This window comes from Drosophila simulans, chromosome 2R, assembly GCF_016746395.2.
Source record: "Drosophila simulans strain w501 chromosome 2R, Prin_Dsim_3.1, whole genome shotgun sequence".
NCBI lineage: Eukaryota > Metazoa > Arthropoda > Insecta > Diptera > Drosophilidae > Drosophila > Drosophila simulans.
In genome coordinates, this window is record NC_052521.2 from 13869781 (window position 1) to 13894961 (window position 25181).

Below are 25181 nucleotides of genomic sequence, written 5' to 3' on the forward strand. Positions count from 1 at the left end.
TAATCGCATTACACGCTACTGTTTTTCTTCATTTATTTGCCTTAGGTCTAATCAAATACATACAATATACGTAATTCGCTACGACGGAAGCTTTTTATTTACACTAAATTTGTTCGGAGTAAACAATACGGGAATCGAGAATCCTAAATTAAAAAATATCCTATGTTAAAAACATATGTGTTGGCATATCTGTTTGACTACATTTGTGGTATTATTGCGAACTTTAAATGAGCAGCTTTGACACTTTGAACTACTTTGAGTTGGCATCTTGGTTCCCGATTCTGGACTGCGTATTAAAAATAAGCTAACGTTTCGCACTTTCTTTTTTACTTTAGGAATATTGTTTGGCATTTCAGTCATCAGCTTAAAACGTTAACGAAGGGTATGGTAACTAAAGGTACAAAAAATAGTTAATTTAAATTATGGGTAATTGTAAAACTTAGATACAATTAATATATACAACCTCTCACAAAATGTGTAACTTCCGTTAAATTTTTTTGTTTCTTGCAAAACTAATATTTGGTAAAAAACTAAACTATACATATATTCCAACTAAGTTTACGTGTTAGTTGCAGTTTTTTTTTAGTCCGACGTTGGTTTTTCATTCTACGCAATACAAATTTAAGATTAAAATACAATACAATTTTTTTGAGAAGTTCTCACTCGTTTTTTGTTATCTCAATTTTCTTTTTTTCTCTTTGTGATTCGAGAGTAAATTTATTTAATGCGCCAGTGAGGCGCCAGCAAATTGTGATTGCTCCTACACAAGACGAATTTTTGGGGGTCGCGAAGTCTTCTAAAATCAGTAATCTTACACGAAAGTTCAGATTTGACTTACACCGTTTCGTTTTTTTTAAAGATTTTAAAAATCTTTATAAAATATACGATACGGCTCTCTTCTGTTTTGAAATCCAAATGATTTGGAAATTTATGTTCTTGATGTACCAAACTTTCGAGTGCTTTTAACAACTGATTTCGGAATGATTGTTGTTGTCCTTGTATCGCTCCGCGTAACCCTGAATGGTGAAAGGTGAATCGGCACCACCCGATCCCGTCGAGACGTCCCCGTTCATCACCGTTCCATTGCCAACCACCCCATTGATGACCTTGGCCTCGGCTTCGTTTTTCACCTGAACATTGGCATACGACTGCTTGGCATTTCCGTTGGGCAAGCTCTTGGTCAGTGCCGAGGGATCCAACGTGATGCCATCCAGCTGGGAGGCGAAGGACAGCGGTGGCTGGATGGTCGTTGGTGTGGGCTGTGGTGTGTCCAAGCTGATCAGTTTGGCCTCCTCGCCGCCGGCCAATGGAACATCGTGGCCACTTCCAGCCACTGGTGGTTCCACCTTCGAGTTCGGTAGTATAAATGACGTCTCCCAGCAATCTCCGCTGGTCGGTGCGATATTCTCCACCGGTCTTGGATGTGGTGCGGCGGGAGATGTGACCGCCGGCGGAGTGCAGGAGCTCATCTGCTGACGTTGCAATTCTGGCACGTAGCCCGAACCACTGGCCACTGATGGATTGTTACTGCCGCCGGGTGGCAAAGGTACCAGGTAATCCGGCACCGCCAAACAGAACTCCTCGCCATTGGGCGGCCGGATGACTGTGTCGTCTCGTTCGGAGGCTGTGGGTCCCAGAATATTGGGCAGAGGAGCGTTCATTATGCTGGCATCCTGGGTGCAGGCGGTCAAATGCTCCAGCAAGGTAATGAATGTGGGCCGATCCTCGGGCGTGGGATTCCAGCAGTCGGCCATCACCTTGTATATGGAGACGGGACATTCGGTGGGCGATCCCAATCGACCGCCACGCACCACCAGCTCCATTACCTGGGTGTTATGCTGGCCGGGATATGGTGAACGGCCCAGACTGAAGACTTCCCACAGGAGAATGCCAAAGGACCAGACATCTGTCTTCGAGGTGAATATGCCATCGAGGAAGGCTTCCGGCGGCATCCATTTGATGGGTAGCATAGCCTTGCCTCCCTTGCGATAGTAGTCCGATCGGTAGATATCCCGGGACATGCCAAAATCGGCGATTTTCACAACGCGACCAGGACCCTTACTGCTCAGCAGACAGTTCCTGGCGGCGATATCCCGATGGATGAATCGTTTGCTCTCCATGTAGCGACATCCTTTTGCCACGTCGAGGGCGCAGAAGAGCAGGTCCTTCATGGTCAAGAGGGAGGGACGCTCTGGAGTATTCCTGTTTTCTCTCAAGAACTTCTGTAGATCCCCTCCAGCAAGGAGTTCCAGGACAATATAATACGGCTGACGGTCAAAGCAGACTCCTATTAAATGGACCATGTTTGGATGATTAAACTTGGCCATTATGGCCGCCTCCTTCAGGAAATCCTCCTCCTTTTCCCGCTTGGGATCTTCCCGCAGTGTTTTCACTGCCACGCCCATTTCTACAGCATCTCCGTCTCGATGGCGGTATAATGCCATATATACCTCTCCGAAAGCACCTTTGCCCAGGGCACTGAAAATGAAATTGAATCACATTTGTAGATCACATTAGGTTATTTATTAGATTAAGTTACTCACTTGACCAATTGCAGACTATCGCGTGCCACCTGCGGCAAACTGTTGACATCAATGTGACCATTGAGAATACCATCGCATCCATAGTTGGGGTTGAAGTTGTTCAGATTGGAGTCGTCGATATTGTTGCGCAAACGGGTAAGTTGAAGATCCTGCTCCACGAGCATCTTGTGGCGCTTCTTCGATTGTTTCTTCCGTTGGTAGCGATTATCTGATGTAAAAAAATTATATAATTTCCATCCATAAAACAGAATTTCTTGAATACTTACATAGCATAAAGATGAGCGCAGCTATGCAGATGAAGAGCACAGCAAGCGAGATCATTAGGATGGAAACCAGATACTGGAAGGAGGACTTGCCCGCCTCCTCGCGGATCTCGCAGGCGGTGTGATTGTCCCGTTTTAAGCTCCAGCCATCCGGGCAGATGCACCGCACCTTCGATCGGAACTCATCCAAGGCCACGCACCTATAGTCGCATCCACAGCCCTCGATCGCCGGAATAATGATGATGGCACCTGGTCCACTGCTGGCTCCGGCATGTATTTCACTAATTTCCCGGAGACTTCGACTGGGGCTGATGTACGAACTGCCTCCCTCTCCATTCGACTCAGTTAGGTAGACATCTCCGCCAGCGTAGCCGCCACCGCCTCCTCCAGTATTGCAGCCACCTCCGCCACCACCAAATCCTCCTTGGCCATGTCTGTGAACAGAAGTTCCGTTGTCCGCTAGTTCCACATAACAGGAGTGGCCACCTCGACCGCCCTGGAGAAGGGCAGCTCCGTAGGTGGGACTCAGGGCCTGATCCTCTTTAGCTCTCCATCCACCACCTGGACCAGCTGTCTTTTTATTCAAGGGCTCTCCGTTGATCTGTCCACTTTCTGGAGCCTGAAGGGGCTTCGCCTTTTGGCCATGCTGGAAATCCTCGTCTATGTATTGGCCTATTCCCAGACCTCCTCCACCGCCAGCTACCAAAAGAGGGACTGCCTCGTTTTTGGCCTGATTGAGAAGGAAAACGTAGGAGCCACCACCACCGCCGCCGGCACCATTTTCGATATAGATATTCTTGACCATATCCTGTTTGGAACGGAAGCTATATTGGGCTAAATCCAAGTCGTGATCGGTGCCGCAACCAGCTTCCTTCAGAACTCCCATGGACTTGATGCAGGCATTCTCGCCCTGCTGACCGACGAGGAAATATAGTTCCTCATGCTTGTGAAGTTCCAGAATGGCCACAGCCACAGATCCTCGAGAGCTGCCAACGCCACCCGAACCCAGTCCTCCACTGGCGCCTTTGGCAATGATTCTGAAAAAGGAATGCGATACATTAGATTTAGCATAAAGGTGAGGATTTAACAATGAGAATGAGAATACATACGTGTAGTGTCCTTCGTGGGGTACCTTCCACTTCTGCATGCCCTTATAGCTGCTCTGGTCCTCAACCACATGGACTTCCCGCAGGACATGTGTTTTATTTTGCTCCCTGTAGGCAGCTTCACATTGTGCCTGGGAAGGTCCTATCATGCCACGAGTGTCACAGCTGGTTAACTCAAGATCTGAAAAGAGAGTTACATTTCATTTGAAACTTCTCATCAATTGGTATCTGAATTCTCAACTTACAGTTGGTATACTCAAAGTCTTTATAGGTTGGACTCTTTAGATTCTGTCGGACATCCCAGTAGTTGTAGCCACCTAGATGATCTTCTGGTATATTGAGGCCAAAACATTCAGGACTCAGTGAGAAGTCGTCCACAGCCACATCTGAGTAGATTCTCATGCCCATGCGAGCCTCGAACTGAAGATAGTATCTAAAGAAGTTGGATAATCCAATTAGTTCATTTGCTCTGAAAAGTGATTTTGAATATGACACTTACTTGGACGTTATGTTAGGCAGTACATATTCCGCTCTCATCCAATCGCTGCCCTGGTTTTTAGTGCTCCACCACAGTGTGGTGGTAATGTTCTCCTTTTCCTTCATCTCCACCACGGAGAGATTGATACTGCCCGGATTCTTGCCGAATTGGTGGATGAAAAACCTCACAACACACGAGTTACGATAGGGAGAGTCCGGGTTTCCATGTACCGATGGCGGCGGATTGAAGGTCTTGCTAACCATGATCGCATTGCTGGCAAATCCAATAATCGAGTTCTTTTCCGAGTTGTTCATATGCTGATTCATATTGACCAGCATATAGTATCCACTGGTGTTGTTCTGCAGGTGCTGCATTGTGTGATCCCCATCCGGTCCCGTATCGTGGGTGGGAGATGATCCCGTATGCCTTGACCACGTGAGCGTCGTCTTTCCCGAGTCCCGCCAACCGCACCAGTCCTCCTCGAAGTCACAACGACCGCCATAGGGTATTTTATCTGAAATATATTCAAAGCAATGACTTTTGTTTACAATTTTATGTTTCAATATTTATTTTTACTTACCACATGACTGCTGCTCGTCCTCCGCCTCATCACAGTCCCTGGTAATGTCGCAAATTCGTGGTAGATGTATGCACACGGGCACCTTGCTGGAGGTGCACTTCACCTGCGAGGTGCTGCACTTCTCCGACTTTGTACCTTCGGGAAAACAGTTCACCATGCGCAGGTTGTCCAACGCCACATGACCCTTCTGGCCCACTCTCAGATCGGGAACCACCTCGAAAACGATGCGGAAATCGCGCGAAACGCGACCCAGGCGATATACCTTCCTGGTCCACTGGCGCACATTATCGCCCAGAATCTCGGCCGGAACCCAACTGCTCTCCGCCGTGTGGAGTAGTTCCACCACCACCCGCGAAAGTCCGTGACTCATGTCGCTCTGGTGCATGTAGACCTCTAAAAAGCACTTCTCCATCGTGGTGCTGAATTCCGGCGAGGTGAGATTCAAGGGTCTTGAAGACGGGTTCACGCGGGCGTACAGGAAGTGCCCGTTCGCATCATCGATACTATCGGCTGCAGGACCTGGCAGTAATCCTGTGAGATTCCTCTTCGACAATTCCGTGCCAGTTATAACTTGGAAACCATCCGAATAGTTGCCCCAGGTCCAGCTGCACGGGGTTTCGAAGTTGCACTTTACGCCAAGTTCATACTCGTACTCTGATGACGGTGTGGCATCCGTGTGCGGAGCATAGGTGTTCTAAAAATCAAAACAGAATGCATTGGTCAGTACTATTCATAAATTATAGCTATCACATAAAAGCTTTGAAAGTCTCTGCTAAAAACTTATTTAAAATAACTCACCGCATTTGGTGATGTATCCCGTATACGATCCTTGATTTCTTGCAGTGGATCCGCCGACGAGGGCTGTGGATCTCCTTCAAAGTTTCCGTGCGTCACCCCGCCAGCAGGTTCATCCGCCTGGTTGAGGGCTTTCTTCAGCTTGTAGAGCTCGCTGATGGAGTTCTTCCGATTTGAGCGCTTGGGCTGGTCGTCCACACCGGCGTACAGAGGAGGGAACCTTGTCGAGTAGGGTCCTCCAAGGGGACCGGCTGTCATGGCGGCCATTCCACTGGGTTGCCTCAGCTGGTCGTATATCGCTCCGTACCGATCCGCAGATCCAAGGCCCTGACCCAGACCATCTATTCGTCCAATGGAAGAGGTGGCGGAGTACGAAGGATAGCCGGCCCCTCCGCCGGAAATACCTCCGCCCGGACCACCAACCGATGGATTCATCAGCTCCTTTCGAAGGGACTCCATGCCTCGCCGCCCGCCATTCCCGCTGCCTGGGCGTTGGGCCATCTGAGCCAGTCGCCGTTTGTTATCCCTTCGCGATCCTGGCGGTGCCGCCTCGTAGTCCTCGTACTGTGTGGCCACCGGCAAAGTGGGTTGTGGCAGGGGCAAAGGCTGCTCATGGAGCCTGCCATTGCGCAGTTGCTTTCCCCCGGATGCACTTGGCCAGCTGTTGAAACTGGGATGTTGGGACATCGGCAGGGAGCTGAAGGTGTGGTTCATGATCAGCGGACGCTGGGCGAACGAGGGATCCACCAGGAGGGACAGGATGGCCAGGACCACCACCAGCTGCCTGAGCTGTGGCATATTTGAAGCCACTCCTTTTAAACGACTTTTCACAGAAGTAGGGTAAAGAATTCTTTCCGAGAAATCCCTTTAAATGTATGATTCGTTTTTATGGTATGATATTCCGCTGCTTAACTCCTCGATAAAGATTGCGACCACTTGGCGCATTTGAAGTTCTTCAAGTGCAGACAGCTCATTGCTAAAAACCCTTCACCCAAAGGTGGGTATTTCCTCTCGTCCTAATTAATTGCCTCCTCTGTCGTGATTCTGTCGATAAAATGTGAAATTTGTTAACTAAAATGTACAATTAATCAACCCTAATTGACTTTTGACTTTTGAGCAGAGATAAAGCAGCCCACGTAATGACATTTCATAATGCACGGGGTTTTAGGATTTGGCCAACCCACACATCCACATGCGTGCTCTTTCAAAGGACCAGCACACGAACCCCTCGTCCTGGCGACGGATCAATGAAAGTGCTGCCCCCTGCAGGCAAGCATTTTGACAATTGAAGCCCAAGGCCCTAAAATCCAATAGGGAAGCCACCATGTGAAAATGTGTTTTTCGTGGAAAAACGAATTTTCCCTCTGGCTAAAAGGAACCCATCGATGGCAGGCCCTCTGATTACCTGGCGAAATTTGAAGTGTATGCAATCTGTTGGCCCAAGTGCACATGCCGATTGCGGTATTCAATTAACTTTGCTCTAGTTGGCTTTCTAGTACATTTTGCGTGTATTGTGCCGCTTGATTTTGCCAAAGTGCTTGGGAAATTCGTTGTAATGGATTCGCGGAATTGACATGGTACTTAAGTCAAAGTATAATTTTTCTTATGTTGCAGATAACATTCATTTCACACAAAATTTAATGGAAAAGTATTCGATTATTGTATAAATTGGCTTGTTGTTCGGGGTTCGAAAGTCGTTTTTTTAGTTGTTTGATTTATTTGAACGAAATAATTGGTTTACAGATTGCTGTTGTGATTTTAAAATGTTGCCAGCAGCCTGAATTAAAATTTCTCTACATTCATATACCTTCAATTGCCTAAACCCACATATCCAAATGGATTTTCTCAGAATTATTTCTATTCCTGAGCGAATCAATCTACCTCGCTGTATAGGCCCAGACATTTTCATCTGTTAAAGGGGCGTCATACAAAATCACTTTTAACATTTCGCTTTTCCACAAACACACAGACAATCGTATAATGGTATTCAGCCACATTTTCTTTTTGGGATTTATTTCAGTTGCATTTTTTTTATTCGGTAGTATTTATTTATTTTATTTTGTAGCTTTAATTTGTTTTTCTAATTTCCTTTAATTTCAAATTTCTTTATAAGTATACCAGCGAGTAAAAGGAAAAAAAGAGAGATGCTAATGTGTAAGAGAGGAAGAGATAGGGAGATGTAAGAAAGTGATATTGTTGTGGCTGACTAGCCTTTCGTTTTTTCGCATTTTCTATTATTTTGGCCAAGAGAAGACCCCGAGAAATAAAGCAAATATATATATTCCATATTGGGAAAGCGAAAAAGTCGGGAAATTTTCCACACAAATAAAAAGAAAGTTTCTTGGTATGTGTGTGTGTAACTTCATAGTACGCAAAGTATGCAATACAAAATGGCTGTCGCGAAAACAACAACAAAACAGAATTGTAAATACACACACACGCTCAAAGAGAGCCAAAACACGCCTCGTAAAAAGCAAAAAAAATAACGAAAATTGTAAAGTAGCGAGAACTCGATGGTTTCCACCCCCCATCCACTCTCTTCGGAGATGTGCAGCGAGTGCAGAAAACGGAAACGCAACTGAAGCTGAAAGTCCTGCGAGTAACGGTAAAGCGGGAAAGCGGTAAGCCAACTAGCTGAAACTACACATGAATGCAAAAGGACCTTCCCCCGCCACCCTTTCAACAGGAAGCCAACTCGAGTTGAGGCAAAAGTTCAAGACACGGACAAGTGGCAGAGTTACGGGGGTTACGATGCTGAGCGAAGCCCACTCGAAAACTAGAATTTGCGGGAATTTTGTCATCTGGAGTATAATTGGGCAAGCACCAAATAGATATAGATATGTAGATGTATGTACCAATTATAAAGATCAAGTTTAAACTGTAGATTGGGCCAACATTTTGAAAACAATTGTATTTATAAACGTTAGATGTTGATTTAAAAAAGGTAAGATTTAACCTTGAAGACAAGTCTGTCTAACTTTTTAGTGTCAGTTACTATACTCGATCCAAACTTTGATTTTAATGAAACTAAATATACAGAGCTTGCATATTATATCTAAGAGGGTATTTCTTCAAGTTTGAATTATACCTATTAGTTAAACTTTATATAATAGTTTTGGTAATCAAAAAATATTTGTATATAGAACATTGTAAAATATCCAAAATTATGTTATTTCAGTGTAGGTGCACATTGAGTTATTACCCAAATTAATGCAGATATTACTCGATTCCAGTAAAGGAAATAATAAAAATGTTATTGTGTCCTCAACCGAAGTTTTCCAGAAATAATAAAAAGAAAATTAAATGGAAGCCACAATAATATAGTCCGAATTTCGAAGTGAAGCAACAAAAGAGCGCTAGCACATGGACAGTATCCTTGGTCTGTATTTCGTATTTTGCAGATACACACACATTGCCGCCACAGGAGCAGGACCAGCAACAACAACAACAACTACATTAGAAGGAGCGAGTGGGGGCTGCGTCAACGTCGCAAATATTGCGCTGCCCTCTGTGCCCGACTCCAATTTAGATGGCGATGGTGGCAAGGATTTGCCAGGATGCGAGACGCAGCCTCGGTATCGTTGACTGCGCAGGATACACACACACATAGGACACTCTTCGCTACTAATGGCGCAGACAAATTGTTTTGCGTATCTCACAGATACAGAGCAGCCGAGGCGCACAAAAGATACTACACAAAAAAACACACCACACACACACACACACGCGCATTCAAGCTTGGAAGTAACGAAATTTTTCCTGCAGCTCAACAAATTTTTCATTCGATTTTTCACTGCTCATCATTATTTCAAATTGAAAGCAAAGATTTCGCATTTCGAATATGTAATCACTTTTACCAATACGCACTGATTTGTGGCTCTTCCAAAATTTTCTGAAGCTTTGCTTCTCTTGAATTATGTATCGTTCGGGGAAAAATATGGTTTTTATTTGAAGAAAATGAAGTTTTCAGCTACACTTTTCACGTTTCCTTTTCTTTTTCATTTGCTGCTGCTTGTGTTTGCTCCCTTTTGTAGTATTAACTTTTCTAGCACTGTTGTTGGTGGTACTACATATATTGTTTTTCTTCAGATTTATCTTTTTTTTTTTTTGGGTATATCTTGTTGTTTTTTGGAGGCCGTCTATCCGCGTTTCTGAGGGATACTTGCGCGCACGACGCTCGGCAAACGAAGACTGAAATGTGGGGAAATTCGTTAAAGCCCGGCCAGCATCCTAGGCATCGGCATCGGCATCGGCATCTCGCGTCGGTGGCTAAACGAATATCCTGCGCCTGAAATCGAGCCACAGGATACACGAGCGCACAGTTACAGATGCGTTTGGAAATTGAGGAAATTTCTTCTCCGACTCGCTGGATTTTCCACAGAGCTCACTCGTTCTCCCCACATTTCAGCCAGCGAAAGCTGTTGCTGTTTCAGATTGCATGTGAAAGTGAGAAAAATGTGATGGAAAGGGAAAGGGAGGACTGGCTGCGACAGTGGCGCACTCTGGCGGTCGGCATAAGCCGGGAAATTAATGCAAACTACTGGAAATTGAATTTAGCTCCATCAGCCGCTGCAGTGGCGAAACCCCCCCCTTTCCGAAGGGGGGGCCGATGGGCCTGCTTGTGCGTCAGTTTCAGTCGTAGCTGCGTTTCCTCTTTCAATTTGCAGTGCATTAAGGACCCCATCCTGCGCCTCCTGCGTCTCCTTCGTCCGGCGATGTAATATCACCTAATCAGAGTCACGGATGCGACACAAATGCATTTATCTTGGTCCTGTTTCGCCCCTCGGAGATTGTGACGTGCTGGCTTATAAGCCGGACACTTGTAATTTAAGTAAGCCTGGTCTTAACGCAAGGTGCGTTTGCCTCGCCACCAACAGGTGCCATTGGCCAGGTTTCCAGCGGCCAGACTTGCACTTCGCGGGAACATAATTGAATTTTCTGCTTTTCAATGGTAATTTGTAAATGAAATCATGATGCATGATGAAAGGTCAAATGGTTACTCGCTGAATATTGAAGGGTCTTTGGGGTCGTTTAAAAACTTGTGTACATAAGACTCGCAGATATTTGAAGGAAATCGTAATCAAATAATAAATGTTCATTGTATAAACACTAATTAGTGTTTTATAAATTGGAGTGGTATAAATATTTAAGTATTAAAGCAAGTACTAACATAATGTTCATAATTATCCCCAGCTAACTCTTTCCCATATTTCTAAGAAAATTCGCTAATACAAAACCGTATTTTCTTTTGCAGAAATAATATTTTTATTTGGCATAAACAACATCAATTAATGACGACAACAAACGGAAATGGGCAACACAGACATAGCGACAAGTAAGCGAAAATTAATATAGAATCGCGCAGATAAGTGTACATGTGCAGATATATGTACATACGTATATCTGTAGAACACGCTAATATATGCAAATATATTTATAAGTGTCGTCGGCAGCTGTAGAAAATCGCAGACAACAAAAAGCAATCGAGAGAAGAGAGAAGAAAAGCGGGCATGATCAGAAGAAAACTCAGCATCCACTTTGACGACTACGACGAGCGTGTTGAATTTTAAATTTAGTCCGAAAACGGCGGTAAAAAGTCTATATTGTGCCAAAGAATCAAGTAAATCAAATATACACAACATCTTGAACTAAATATTATTCGTTAATAAGCACAGTCGAGTAGACTTCCTTCTATCATTTATAAAAATATAATTGCCATTCGTTGATGTTTTTCTTATTTTGAAAAAGCAAACGGGCCCGTAAAATGTTTAGGGCTGCGTAAATTGGCACATAAAATATTCAGTATTCGCAGTTTGCATCTAGCAGATGCACTTCACCATAATATATATATATTTAAAAATAGTTTTTCGATTTTTAAGGGGTAAAACTCACTCAGATTTTCGAAAGGGGAAAAGTGTGCCCGGCACGTGTCGCGGCTGAAGAAAGAGTTTATCCAACTATTTATATCACTTGGTCTTCAATTATATTCACTTAAAGCCGCGCACACGAGCGTGTATCTTGCGGATACCACGGATTTCGCTTTCAGTTTCTCTATGGAATCGCGTGAATATCTATGTAGTTCCTGTGCTGCAACATCCGCTGGGCGACTGAGAGATGCGACTGTTCGATGAATACTGAATACCAGCAGGCGGCTGAGATCGGCCAGAAGCTAAAGACCGATGCGGAGGCGTCGACCGAAGAACTGGCTACCCGAACTGAGTCCATCTCATCTGGCGTCTGCTGAACGAGATATATCTGCTGGTGCGTTCTTCGTGTTTATTTTTTCTCACGGCTGCCGCATCCTTGGGTTCGTGTGTGTTTGTTTATTTGTTTTCGTCGCGACGTGTCAAGTGGTAATGCAATTGGAATTGACTTGTGCGTTTCACCAATCGCCGCGGGGAAGTGGCGTCACGGCCTGGACATTGTGCAGCCTTTAGTCTGACCCCTGACCTCCGGCTGGCCTACCTGCTGCCGCTGCGACTGCTGCTGCCGTTTGAGGTGGCTAGTCCGATCAGCCGGAAGATTTATGTTATGTGCGCTGTGCCGCAAGGGGAGATATTTTTAGCCGGCACTGCGACTCCGTCTTTTCGCTTGGGGTAGCTGCGAAAGTAATTAATGATTCTGCGGCTGAAGCTGCAATCTCTGAAGCAAAACGGAAGTTCGGAAAACGGAGCGCTAAAGATCACAGTGGGGCAAATCGGGGTATATTCGCACAAGTTAAAGCCGAGGGAGTACATTTTTGTACAGGGTAATGACTTTCGCTTTACTTAGTTATTAATTTGTTAGAATAAAACAATCAGTTTCTCAGAAAGAAAGGAGTTATTGCACTTATAGAAAAGGATTGCGACGCGATCAAAAATTAAACTTAGGAAAAAGTAGTGTACAATTGTTGCCCTCGTTTAATTCAAGGAATTTAATTGTTTTTAAGATATTCTATTGTATGAATTCCCTAATTCATTGTATCTTCTGTGCGGTCTGTGGTCTTTTTTTCAAGTGCCTCGAGGGTTGCCACCGCACGTCGAAATCCGAAGCCCTGGGCGGTCGACTGGAGGCGAACGGCGGTCCAAGGAGCGCATGTCAAGTGTTTCGATAGCCCAACTGTCAACTGTCATGGGGTAACTGTCATCCATTAGGCTTGGGCATTGTTTATGTTTGGCGGCGCCTGCGCATCGGCGGGATAAACACGCGATGATGCAAACAAGTGGCTGTGGGCCACGTTGCGCTGGCCAGGATTAAGGTGGTCTGGGTAGCTGGTGGCCACCACCGTCGAGGCGGATCGATGGCCGTGGGACATGCGCAGTGGCTGCTGACTCGAAAAAGGACTCCTCCTCAGAGGTAGACACGAATATTTTGGCCAGAACGCTTCTGTGCCTCGTGCAAAACGGTTCATTTCTCGTCCAGCAAAACGCTTCTGCTTTCTGTGTGGGTGTGTGAGTGTGCGTGTTGGCCGAATGCCTGAGTAGAGAAAAATCTAATTATTGTTAACGGTCCTCAGCTTCAGCACAGCACTTTGTTTTTTGCGTTTAGAAATATTTACGGCCTGCGGCAAAATCCAATTGCCCTTTTTTGGACAGAAACGTTTGTGTGACTGCAAGGACGAGTGATTGTGCTCGGTGTTGCTTCTGTTGCCTTGGTTGTGTCACCAATACATACACGCAAATAACACACAAGCACACATCATACACACACAAGCACACACACAGCGCAATCCTTGGAGAAAAGTGAAAGTGAGACGCCCCAGCGACCCGGAAATCGGACAGCTTGGTATTTTTCGCATTTGGCGCACAACTTGGCTGGGAAAAAAGTTAGTGGAAAACCCTCAGCTGCAAAAGTTTCAAACATTTTCCACACGTTAAGCGAAATCCAATCAAATTTTACCCCCTCGCTCGACCTTCTCTTTTACTCTCTCTGATTTATGCGTGGCATATACAACATTTTCGTATTCCCTTCTTACTTTTTTTTTTGGCACACATTATACACAGCACAATTTTTTGGTATCCAAAAGCCCCGCGCCCTTCGTCTCTTTAACCTTCAGTTTCTGGCATGCTGTAAATTGTACTGTGAACACGAGAACTTTTCTTAATCCTTTATCGTACACCTCTGTAAATATTTTTGAAAGTGTCTTGGCAAGCGTTTTTTTATTCAATTTTTCTTAATTTACTCGATTTTGGAATTGCAGTCGAAATGATTTAATATTAAGCTAGCAAACGGATTTAACTAATCCGTTGCTAACAACAATAACTGTATGTGTAAAATTCAACTTACAAAAAATTTAAAGAAGAGGTGCCAGAGAATCTGAATTCACCCTGCAACAGGTAAGTTGGCTATGTGGGTGAGTTACACATATGAAAAGAAAAGTTTACAAGTCATTTTTTTTGATCGATATTTGTTAATGAGCGAACAGGTAAATTAATCTTTGCTTCGGGACAACTTTGACCCGAACAAAAGTTTTCCAATTTTCAATGCATGCTCTCTTCGCCGTTTCACGTAAAGTTTCCCCAAAGTATGCAGCGAATTTCTGCATTGTCTAGAGTCCGCCCACCACCCACAAACCACCGCCCACCGACAACCGCCCACCACCCACCGCCCGCAGCAAGGCTGCTGCCACGCCCACTCGCTGTTCTTTGTTGTTGTTTTGTGCGTAGTTGATTGCGACAGGACCTTGTCTGCTGGCACTTGAGGTTGCCTTTTTACCTTTTTACCTTTAGCCCTTTCCTTGCCATCCTCATGGTAATTGTAATTTAGTTGTGATTCAGCCATGTTCAAGGACACAATCTGTGACAGAGGCTGTGCGGTTTCTTTGCGTGGTCTTATAGGCTCCCACTGGGATCAACGTGTTTTTTTGCTTACCTCCAATGGGGGAGGTGGCAAATATTGGCAGGCGCAGATGCGCGCCTGGGGGATGCCAGACTGTGTGGGGGGCTTAAAGTTGAAGTGAATTACAATTTAATTACTGCCAGCTCTCAACGGCTCAGTGCTAAAAAATATTTATAGAAATTTCAATTACGCTTAGAATGGCTTAGAAAATCAACTCAGCCGTGTAGTACAATTCTTGAGACCTTTTAAAGATGCTTTAAAATAATTGTTAACTTAAAACAGAAGAACTCTAAATGAAGATTAGCTCAAATAATTACTCTTTTGAAATATTTTAAATATATTTGGAGACTTACTAAAAAATTTATAAATGTATTTTATTTCGGATAAGATATCTTGCACTTAGTTTTCTGGCTAGTTAAAATTAAGAATCTTATTTTTAAAAACGAAATAGCAGGAAAAAGGTTCCCAGCCTTGCAATGCATGAAATATACTCCTTTAACTTTTTATTTATTTCGAAAATTTAAGAAGATTGTACTCTACAAACGAGATGGATAACATCGATAGATGCTTTCAATACTATCATTATATATAAATAACTACACATGATTGCAGTAAACCCAGATGCCCGAGGCATTGATTCTACCCGGCATGGCTGACGCAGAGCCGGACCTCTCGACGTTCGAGAACAAGACGGGGCTGGCGGAGGACATGAAGTTCCTGGCCTCCATGCCCGAGCTGTGTGACGTAACGTTCCTGGTGGGCGATACCCGCGAACCCGTCTGCGCCGTCAAGGTTTGTGCCATGTACTCCCCATTTTTTATTGTGTACCATCCTCTGGGTCCAGAAATCAGGTCACTGCGTAATCGACGTCCTGGTCGCCTAAATAATTGAGTCCTTTGTAATACGCAGGATGCGTTTCCTTTTATATTTTACTGGTGGCTAACATAACATGACGCATTCAGACGTGCAAAGGCATTAAAATAGTAACATTCTTGTAGCGAAGTTATTTAAAGTCTTTCATGTTTTCAGAAAATAGTAACTAATCCTTATTTATTAGTAAATTATTATGTTAAATGGAAATTTATAGATCTTATTACGAAAATATATAATATATGGCTATGGAGATGATTCTGTATATTGGTCTAATAGATTTCTTCTCTATACAGGCTGTGTTGGCATCCCGATCCCGAGTGTTTGCCAAAATGCTCTATGCTGCCCCCTCGCCCCAGCGGAAGAGGGAAACCTCCACCAAGGAGAACAAGCTGCGCCTCTTCCTCAAACGCTCCTCGGAGCCCCTGCTCAATCTGCAGAATGCCGCACAACAGGTTCGTATTCGCAGATGTGTTCTATATTCATCCATAATCGATTACCCAGCGGGGGGATTACGTACGTATGTATGTATGTATGTGATGTGTGTGGTGTGTGTGTGTGAGTGCCGGTGTGATTTTGCATTTTGCCGTGTGGGGTCTGCATCATTGGGGTTATTTTCGTAACCACCTTTTGAGTTCCCTTGAGTTCAATTCAGTTCGGTTCGGTATCATTATTTTCCGTATGGTTTTCATCCTCTTTTATGTGTAAATACGTCGTGAGCCAGCAAATGCCATTTAACTGATATCAATGTTCTCGTGCCTTTTCTGTTGTGACAACCACCATTCCTCATCGTACTCGTCCTCGTTACCCCGCAACCCATATCCGTAATCATAGAGAACCGGTTATACCCAACAATTAGCTCCGATACCCGAGGTAACCAAGCATCAAATACTACCTCTGTGCGTGTATGTGTATCTGTAGTCGCTGTCGCTGTAACTCTAACTGTAACTGTGTGGGTGTCGTAATTGATGGATGTCCTTTTGATGTCCTTGCAGAGAAAAGCAGAGCAATACAAACGTAGTAAAATAAATACAAGTAAACACTGCTGATGCTCTGACCGAAAAACAGTTTAATATCTTATGTAGAGCATCTCTTAATAATCTGCAAGGATATTTAGAACTTCGGTCCTTCGAAGGTGGTGCTACGTTCGTATAAGAACTTTATGCATTTCCGTTGTAATTGACTAAATGTAGATGTATTGCTGAGTGTGCATCTAATATTATTAATGTTTATATAAAGGAATGTGATGCCCAGAATGATTGGGGTGGCTTACAAACTAGTTGTGCTATTTTCTGACATTTTTCCCAACTAATCCTAGCATAATTTCAAAGTATTTGTGCGCTGAACCTCTGTTGAATCTGTTTCTCCTATGCAAATCCTACAAATCGTTCTAAAACTTAACTTCGTTTAAAATACTATCATACTTTAAGCTTAAAAAACGAACTATCTGAAATAGTTAATCACAATTGGAATGGCTATGAGAAATTATGTACTTTGCACCTGTTGTTGTTATGTTCTCCTCTAGCTGCTTCAACTTTATATTAGAATTTTATACTGACATACTGTGAATTTAGCCCTCAGGTCAGCAGCATCAGACGCTAATTATTGAGGAGTTTGAGCCCGACGTGTTCCGGCAACTGATCGAGTATATTCACACGGGCTGTGTGACCCTCCAACCTCGCACTCTGCTGGGTAAATTTTAAAATTATTTGTTATTGCATTTGGAACTTATAAGAGTATCTTTTGAAGGCGTCATGAATGCCGCCGATTACTACGGCCTCGAGGAACTGCGTCGTGCCTGTGCAGGATTTGTGCAGTGCTGCATCAATGTGGATACCGTATGCGCCCTGTTGGCCTCGGCCGAACGTTACATTCAGTACAAGTGCACGAAGACCTTGGTTCAAAAGGTTTTGGAGTTCGTGGATGAGCATGGAACCGAGGTACTGAACCTGGGCAGCTTCACGCTGCTGCCACAGCATGTGGTTCGCCTGATCCTGGCCAGGGAGGAGCTGCGGGCCGACGAATTCACCAAGTTCCAGGCGGCACTAATGTGGAGCAAGAAGTATTATGATAACAATCCGGTAAGGGTTTTAGACCAAGGAGCTTTAAAGATATTTTTATTGACCTCTTTGCTTGCCCCGCAGAACATTGATATTAAGGAGATTCTGGGCACGTTCTGCGAGTACATCCAGTTCCATAAGATCCCGGCCAATGTGCTGATGCGGGAGATCCATCCGCTGAACCTCGTTCCGTATGCCATCATCATGAACGCGCTGGCTTACCAGGTGGGTTGCATTGTGCTTCTAGATTGCTTTGCGCTGCTTCCTTGGTGTTTAACTCAGTCACTCACGCCATCATCTGTCCATCTATCTGTCCGCCTGTCTTTCTCTCCGTCCATCCATCCAACCATCCGCCGCCACCCATGCGCTCCATTCCGTCCATCCATCCTGTTGTCCCCTTTATGTCTGATTCTACACATTGCAGGCAGACCCAGAAAGCATCGACCCCGGAAAGCTGTCTCCCAACTCTAGCCGAGTGAGGCGTGCGCGTCAGAACCAAGGTCGCTCGATGTCGGTCCAGAGCTCCCTAGATCCGTACGGATCGAACACCACCCTCAGTTCCAGCGGCAGCAGCGACCCGACGAGTGGACCGCACCACAGCAACTAACATAAGTTGAACGGCCCCTCCTCCTCCTCGTCGTCCCAGCAGCAACACCACCGCCACCGTCACCACCACCAGTCGCTGCCCAAGATCCGGAAAGCCAAGTCGCAGTCCTTCCGCACGCGACGCAGTCCCTCGGAGCGACGAAGTCCCAATAATGCACCCAATCTGACTCTGAATACCTCGTTGACCTCCGGAAACGGAGAGAAGAAGCGCAGCCCCCTGACGCCGAAGAGTCCGGTCATGCCAGTGCCGGAGTCCAAAAGTCCGGGCAGCAGTTCCCAGAAGACGCCCACATCGCTTTCGCGCCAGGGCACACTCCGGGCATCTAATCGCCGGAAGAATAGCGGACAGCTCTCCATATCGCTGGGCACCCAGGGCAGACGAAGTCCTGTGGGTCTCAACGATCGCAGTCCCCAAGGACGCCGGAGTCCGCTCTTCCCGAACAGCGGATTGAGGTCACCGAACGATCCGATGACTAGTCCCACAGTTAGAAGTCCAACTGGGGAGCCCCGAAGAAGTAGCCCCACATTCAGCGTGCACACACAGGAACGTCGATCTCCTTTGGGAGCAGTGGCACCCACAGACTTCGGCTGCCAATTCGGAGTTCCGGGTACCCGAAGGAGTCCCACATCCACGGTTCACGTCCAGGACATGGCCACTGAACCAGAAGAAGCGGGTTTCGTCGGCCTCAAGCGGCCGTCGATTAGCCTCTTCACACCCATATATTTCGCCAGTGAGAAGCGTTCGCCCATGGGCCCGATACCCCCGATAACCGTGTCCAATCCCGCCGAGACTTACAAGAGTGCGGAACGAGAACGAGAGGCGGCGGAGGCCGCTGCTCGGGAAAGGGAAAAGGAGAAGGAAAAGGAGGCAGCCCAGCCGCAGGAGAAGAAGAGCGTGATGCGTGAGATCCTGGCCTTTGTGAGGAAGCCCTCTAAGCATCTGAGCAGCCGAACCAACCGCTTTGCAAATGCCTTCACCCGAGCGGAATCCGGATCCTCCGGTGGTCCTCTCATCCGGCAGAGCACCTTCTCAGCCAGTCCAGCGGCATCCTCTACGGCCGCCAAGAGCGCTGTCCAAAAGCAAATGTCCGAGGTTGGCTTCGAGCCGAAGATATCCCAGAAATTCACCCACTACGCCAAGATGTCCCTGAGGCTCAGGAGGTCGACGAAACGTGACGAGGAGGAAAAGGAGAAGCAGAAGCAGAGTTCAGCTTCCGGATCCAAAAGACCCAGTGCTGACTTAAGTCAGACCAACGCGGATCAGCAGGTAGGTGGATCGTCGGACGAACTGCCCTTCGAGCTGGCCAATGTCCACTTCGAGAAGGTAGGTGAGTCCTATATCAAGCATGAGAGGCTCCGCGAGTTGCAGGAACCAGAGGTCGTAAAAGAAGAGGACACAGAAAAGGATGCGGAAGCGGAAACGGAGGTGGAACAAACCGATGCCGCCATGGCCCAGTTCGTGGAGGAGGTCACCAATTCCCTAAAAGTGGTGGCCCTCAACGGAGAAGGCGGAACAGTTGCAGTGCATCACTTCACACGACGATCGGAGAGCAGGGAACCTATAGAGCCGCGAATCAGCGAGGAACGGGAATCAGATTCCAATGACCTAATGATACCAGATGACATGCGCGCCGAGTTGGTAGAGATCTTGAAAGCCTATCCCCCAGAACCAGTTTATGTGAATCTGCAGGCACTGCGGCGGGAGACCGAAGATGCGGATCTGGCCATCGCCCAAGCTGAAGCCGCAGCTTTGGCGGCAGCCGAGCCCGCAAAGAAGCCGCTCCAGTGTCCTACCATCGAGTTTGAGCCGCCGTCGCGCCGCTCCTCCTTCGATCCGCCGCGTTCTCCGTTTTTGGAGCAGCTCCGCAGTCCCGGGGTGGACACGGAAACCGATCTCATAAACCTACAGCGTCTGGATTCGGGGGGCGACAGCTTCGAGCTGGTGGAGAGTAAGTGGAGCAAGTCCAGTCGGGGGGAGTCCAGTTTCGATTGCCCCTATTCGTCCAGAGATACCAGCTTTGACGTTTCCATTTCGCGGTATCAGTCCACTAGCTACGAGGATCAGACCTCCAGCTTTGAGATTGTAGATACCGATGAAAAAGGCCAGGGCAGACGAGCCGTTGATCTGAGGAAGAGCTCCATTGAGCTTGTGGATGCGGAGACCTTCCAAAGATCTGGCTCCTCCTGCGGAGGCCGCAAGTCCTCGCTGGAGACTCACTTTGACTACACACCCACCGAGGGCGGTGGTCGATCGCCCAGCCTTCCGTTTCCGGCGATGAGCAAGAAGCAGCGCACGGAGAATTTCCGCCAGCTGCACGTCTCCCAATTCAGTGCCTTCTCCCGGGCACGCAGTCCGCTGTCCCAGCAGACTTCCTCGAACTATAGCTCCAGGGATAGCTACGACTCCAGTGGGTCATATCCCCACGGCTATGGCTATCCCCCGGAGCCCCAGAGAAGTCCTTACGGGGATCCCAGTCGCAAGCACTTTCCCCTGACTGTCCGGCAAAAAGGCGAGGAGGAGCGAGAGGTGCGCACCTTCCTCTGCACTGATCAGAGATGTGCCTCCATCTTCGAGCCGCGACCCAGTTCCGTGCTCACCCAGCAGCTATCCACTGGGTCCATGTCCACCCCATCGGGATATACAAACGGCACGCCCAGAGTTCCTGGTGCTGCTCCGGTCGGACCGGTTCCCCTGCCCCACCCCAGCGCTCCGCTCTCCTCCTGCGGCTTCTCCAGCGGCAGTGAATTCGAGCCACCGTCACCGAGACGAGCGGCCAGCGCCTCGCCCAAGCACACCTTCACATTCCGCATCGTGATGAAGAAGGTGGACAGCTCGCCGGAGGCCTTGTGCCCGGAAAGGCATCGCTCGAGGATTATAGATCGTTACAGGAGGCGCGACAGTCGCCGGAAGCGCATCCATGATGCGGGAAAGAGCTTCTAGGGGGCAGAGAGAAATACTAATGGTAATAGTGGAAACCAGTGATGGGGCTAGTACTTAGATAGAAAACCAAAGAAAGGCCAAAAGAGTGGCGTATACTTTGTAAAAAGTAATGTGCTGGAAATATATGGCATATAAATCTAATTTAATTAACTGATCAAATTAATTCTCAAACTCAACAATAACTGCCCTTTACATACTGATGTCTTAGTACGTTATTTCAAAAATACTCAATGTTTGTACCATAACGAGAATATCTCAAATTAAATCAAATGCTGTAAATTTAAAGCCGAATTGCCCTATAACGATAAAACATTACCTATTTTAATGTTCAATATGCATAAAATAGTCCTGAATAAGAAACATAGTAAATCAATATCAAGTACCTGTAATTGCATATGTGTATTTTCTAAAGTAATAATCACAATTGTATATGAATACAATATGACATGCCAGGTGCTAATATTATCAACAGAATTTCTATAATATATATGTATAATATTTTTTGTTTAGTTAGTCCATCGCCTCCCATCACTGGTACCAAAACAAAGCAAACCTCATAAACACTGGCGGCAATCTATTGATATCTGTACGATACGCATATATTTTTGACAATCTCGGTGTTGAATCTTTGTGGATCCTAATCGCAATCTTTTAGGCTTAAGGGTGTCACCGAACAGAGGGCGTTTGGTAATCAAACTTTATAAAATGGTTCTGGTTTTTAGGCCGTTTCAAAAGCTCTACCAAAGGCGCTCGCTTCGGGCCACCGAAGTTGATTAATCCAGTTCCCGTAACTTCGGGTGTTTGGTATGACTTATGATCTCTGCTGATTTGTGAAGCAACCCTCGTTCGAACCGTGGTTGCAAACTAATCGAAAATGAAAGCTAATGAAGTACAGATGAAGTCAAAATGTATATTCTAAATCATTAACAAACTTATGCGCAACAATAATTCCTCCCACGATTTACCTGACTACTATTTAAACAACAATAGATCAAAAGTTTATATGTATACATGTGCATAAGAGTTCACACTTTGATGTTGTAATTGATGTGGAAACCGAAATCAGAAAGCGATAATGTTCTAAGTATTTGTGCATTTTTACGTGGTTCCTGTTATATAGCTATAATTATATGCGTTAGCAAACGCGAGTATTACAAATTTTTGATGGCATAATATAATCAATATACATTGTATGATTCTAAATAACCTAAGATGATGATTAAAATCTAAATGTAACCGAACTGCGCTGCTATTGCAAAAGGTGAGACAAGATTTTCTAGTTAGCTCCTAAGACTAAGATCAAAGCAAAATTATGCGCATCTGGGTGTGCGTACATGTTTGTATATTAAAGCTGGACTTGGGGCCGTACTTAAATCTTAAAATTTAGGAAAAGCATTTGCTTTTGTGCCGCGCAAAGAGTGGAAAAATTGTATTACTAAATTAATTAATAATTATTGTTAAACTTTGAGCAACATTTTTGGACTCTGTGTTTGTTAGTCAAATAGTGTAACCCTGAGTAAAGCAAGCCTAAATTTAAGCAGAGTATCTAAAGAATCATAGTTTACAAAGTATACACAGATATATGTTATATTCTAAGTGGAGTAAGAAACGTTTTAGCGCGATACTCCTAAGAAGCAAGATATCAGCATGTTACAGGTAATTACGCTTCATAAGCATTTAATTCCAATCAAATGGTAACTAATCGTACCGATAACCACACATCAATTGCCACCAGCCGACATCTTGGATCTGGGAGATCCATCGATCCAGAACTACACACTCGTAACACTCGTATCGGAATGCCAGTAGAAACGTTGCTATTTTGATTTGTAGTTGCTTGTTTTGAAACTAACCAAACAGTCGCTGACCAAATCGCTTACCAATTACATATTTTCGATCGATTTTCCATTGCGCCTCTGAATGCTTGTGAGAGGTGGTGGTCGCCAATGGAGCCAATTGTAGCGATTCGGATTCGATTCCGGCCAGAACACCCAACTACAATTTCACAATGCCAACTTCTTCTATTTGCAGAGCGGGTTTACGTTCACAGTGTGCCAGCTGGATCGGATGTGGATGTAGGCCCAGTTTGCCCAGCTTATATACTGAATACTACATATGTATATATATTTAGTATTCCCCCTTTCCGGGTGTTAATTCAGAGGATGTCGTTGTCGTGGCATTTGTTAGACTAAGTCCAATTAAAATCGAATCGAATCGAATCGCGTTAAATACCTTACTTTGCATTTTTATTGCTATTGTTACCGCTCACAAACATACTCGAATAGTTAGAGCTAATACCTCCAAACATTATGTGCGTTCGTTTTTATTGTAATTTGAGACAAAAATAAAGCCCAGATTTCTGTGTTACCTTTACTTAAACTTTGGCATCCACATGCAGGGCCAGCACACCGTCGAAGTCATCGGATCCGATGTGGATATAGCCATAACCATTCTCGTTCACAGTGACCGATTTTCCGGTGCAAGATCCGTCAATCAGGCTGCCGGAAATCACATCGCAGTAGGTTCCGGCGGGCAGACAGGTGTTCAGATCCTGCGACAGATCGTACAGGTTGTTGTTGATCGCCAGGAAGCCCTTGTTGCCGCGACAGAAGGAGATCTGGTTGTCTCCATTGTCCCACCAACCGGTGATCTCCGTATCCCGCACGGCGTTCTTGAAGCCCACCATCGCGTAGATCTGACGCCAACGGTGCTCGCAAATCCAGCCATTCACGCAGGCTCCATCCTCATCGAACTCGGGAGAAATAATCCTCTCCTGCACATCCTGCGGCGGCGGGGTATCGTGGTCATCGAAGGCGAACGAGCTCATCACCCGACTGATGCCGTAGGGATAGGCCAAATGGAAGGCGGTTGCCATCTTGTACTGCCTGGGGGACTTGTAGTTCAGCACGGCACCCGCGTCTCTCTGGTTATCGTGGTTGTCCACAAAGGTCAAGGCCTGACCCGAGGGCAAGAATCCCCAACCGGTGCCCCAGCTCTGCAGCCACTTCAGTGCGTTGTTGCCACGGAAGGCGTTGCCAATCTCCTCGGAGAATCGGAACTCGGTGACGGCACCCAATTCCTTGTACTCATCACGGGACACGGTTTCGTGACCGTGATCAATTACCTCCTGGAAGATGAAGGGGCGGGAGTTGTGGGGAAATCCGTGATCGATATTCAGGTTGCTCAAGCTGCTGTAGATGTACTGCGGAAAAACCACCATTAGCTAATAGTTCACCAATTGAGATAGCTACAACTCACCTCTAGATCCTCTGATGCCATGTGCTTGGCGGCATCCACCCGGAAACCAGCAACACCCAGTTCGATGAGGTGATCCAGGAACTCAATAAGCTTGCTCCTCACCCAGTCGCTGCTCTGGTCGAGATCCTTGAGGCCAACCAGTTCGCACTGTTGCACCTGGAAGCGATCGTTCCAGTCGGTAATCTCGCAGGTGGGATGGAAGTCCTGTGCGGTGTATGGAACTCCTGGGAAAGATTTCTTCCTGGGTTCCGCCTCTGTTCCGGCAGTGCCGACAGCCACACCATCAAAATCGCCGGACATGTGATTCAACAGCACATCCACATAGATACGAACACCCACATCGTTGCAACGACGCACCATGTCACCGAATTCCTCCTCATTACCAGAACGAGTGGTCAGCTTGTACGAGATGGGTTGGTATCGCTCCCACCATGGACGACCCGCCGATATGATGTTCTCATTAACGGGGCTCACTTGAACGCCGGCGAATCCTCGGGGTCCCAGAAAACTCTCACACTCCTGGGCAATGTCCGACCACTTCCACTCGAACAAGTGGACGATGGTGTTGCGATTGCCCCACCAATGGGGATTGTGCTGGGCCAGCGAAAGGCTGCCCGCCAAGCAGAGCGTTAGGGTCAAAGCGAACTTGAACATGACCGTATTTACTGTGAGTAATCTTCCCAGCAATTTCTCCTTTTATACCCCACGGACAATCTTATCGCGGATTTGCTTCGCTTGGGTCCAATTTACGACCAGCAGATGGTCGCCCCCAGATTGGGGGCAGATTTACAATGCCCATCGGCTGACCTATGGCAATATGCGATAGTAGGATAGATATTTGCAACTCGCGGGTATCTTGGCTTT

General features: G+C 46.1%; 3 protein-coding genes across 16 annotated transcripts; 1 reads left to right on the plus strand and 2 right to left on the minus strand.

Moving 5' to 3' along the window:
• Positions 1-16: 16 nt before the first annotated feature.
• On the minus strand, positions 17-11916 carry LOC6734796 (ALK tyrosine kinase receptor). 4 transcript variants are annotated; one of them, XM_016181798.3, is made up of 9 exons: positions 11658-11916; positions 5769-6809; positions 4971-5664; positions 4412-4904; positions 4158-4345; positions 3916-4093; positions 2810-3843; positions 2544-2751; positions 17-2478 (listed from the first exon to the last, which is right to left on the minus strand). In XM_016181798.3, the coding sequence occupies exons 2-9, from the start codon at positions 6561-6563 to the stop codon at positions 963-965; spliced, it is 5106 nt and encodes a 1701-aa protein (XP_016028003.1). In that variant the 5' UTR covers positions 6564-6809; positions 11658-11916; the 3' UTR covers positions 17-962. The 4 variants fall into 4 exon arrangements, with proteins under 4 accessions (XP_016028003.1, XP_016028004.1, XP_016028005.1 ...); XM_016181799.3 differs by lacking the exon at positions 11658-11916 and adding an exon at positions 9633-9989; XM_016181800.3 differs by lacking the exon at positions 11658-11916 and adding an exon at positions 9623-9989.
• Positions 11917-13097: 1181 nt separating this feature from the next.
• On the plus strand, positions 13098-23432 carry LOC6734799 (serine-enriched protein). 11 transcript variants are annotated; one of them, XM_039292761.1, is made up of 10 exons: positions 13098-13569; positions 13945-14080; positions 15195-15374; positions 15749-15907; positions 16287-16325; positions 17027-17144; positions 17202-17533; positions 17597-17737; positions 17937-17987; positions 18162-23432. In XM_039292761.1, exons 3-10 carry the CDS (start codon positions 15204-15206, stop codon positions 21057-21059), a joined length of 3909 nt encoding a protein of 1302 aa, XP_039148695.1. In that variant the 5' UTR covers positions 13098-13569; positions 13945-14080; positions 15195-15203; the 3' UTR covers positions 21060-23432. The 11 variants fall into 11 exon arrangements, with proteins under 11 accessions (XP_039148695.1, XP_016028009.1, XP_016028006.1 ...); XM_039292754.1 differs by having other exon boundaries at positions 13122-13195; positions 13261-13569; positions 17937-18268; XM_039292756.2 differs by having other exon boundaries at positions 13131-13191; positions 13261-13569; positions 17937-18268.
• Positions 23284-25007, minus strand: LOC6734800 (alpha-amylase-related protein). Its single transcript, XM_002081767.4, has 2 exons — positions 24318-25007; positions 23284-24261 (listed from the first exon to the last, which is right to left on the minus strand). Exons 1-2 carry the CDS (start codon positions 24969-24971, stop codon positions 23434-23436), a joined length of 1482 nt encoding a protein of 493 aa, XP_002081803.1. The 5' UTR covers positions 24972-25007; the 3' UTR covers positions 23284-23433.
• Between the last annotated feature and the right edge of the window lie 174 nt (positions 25008-25181).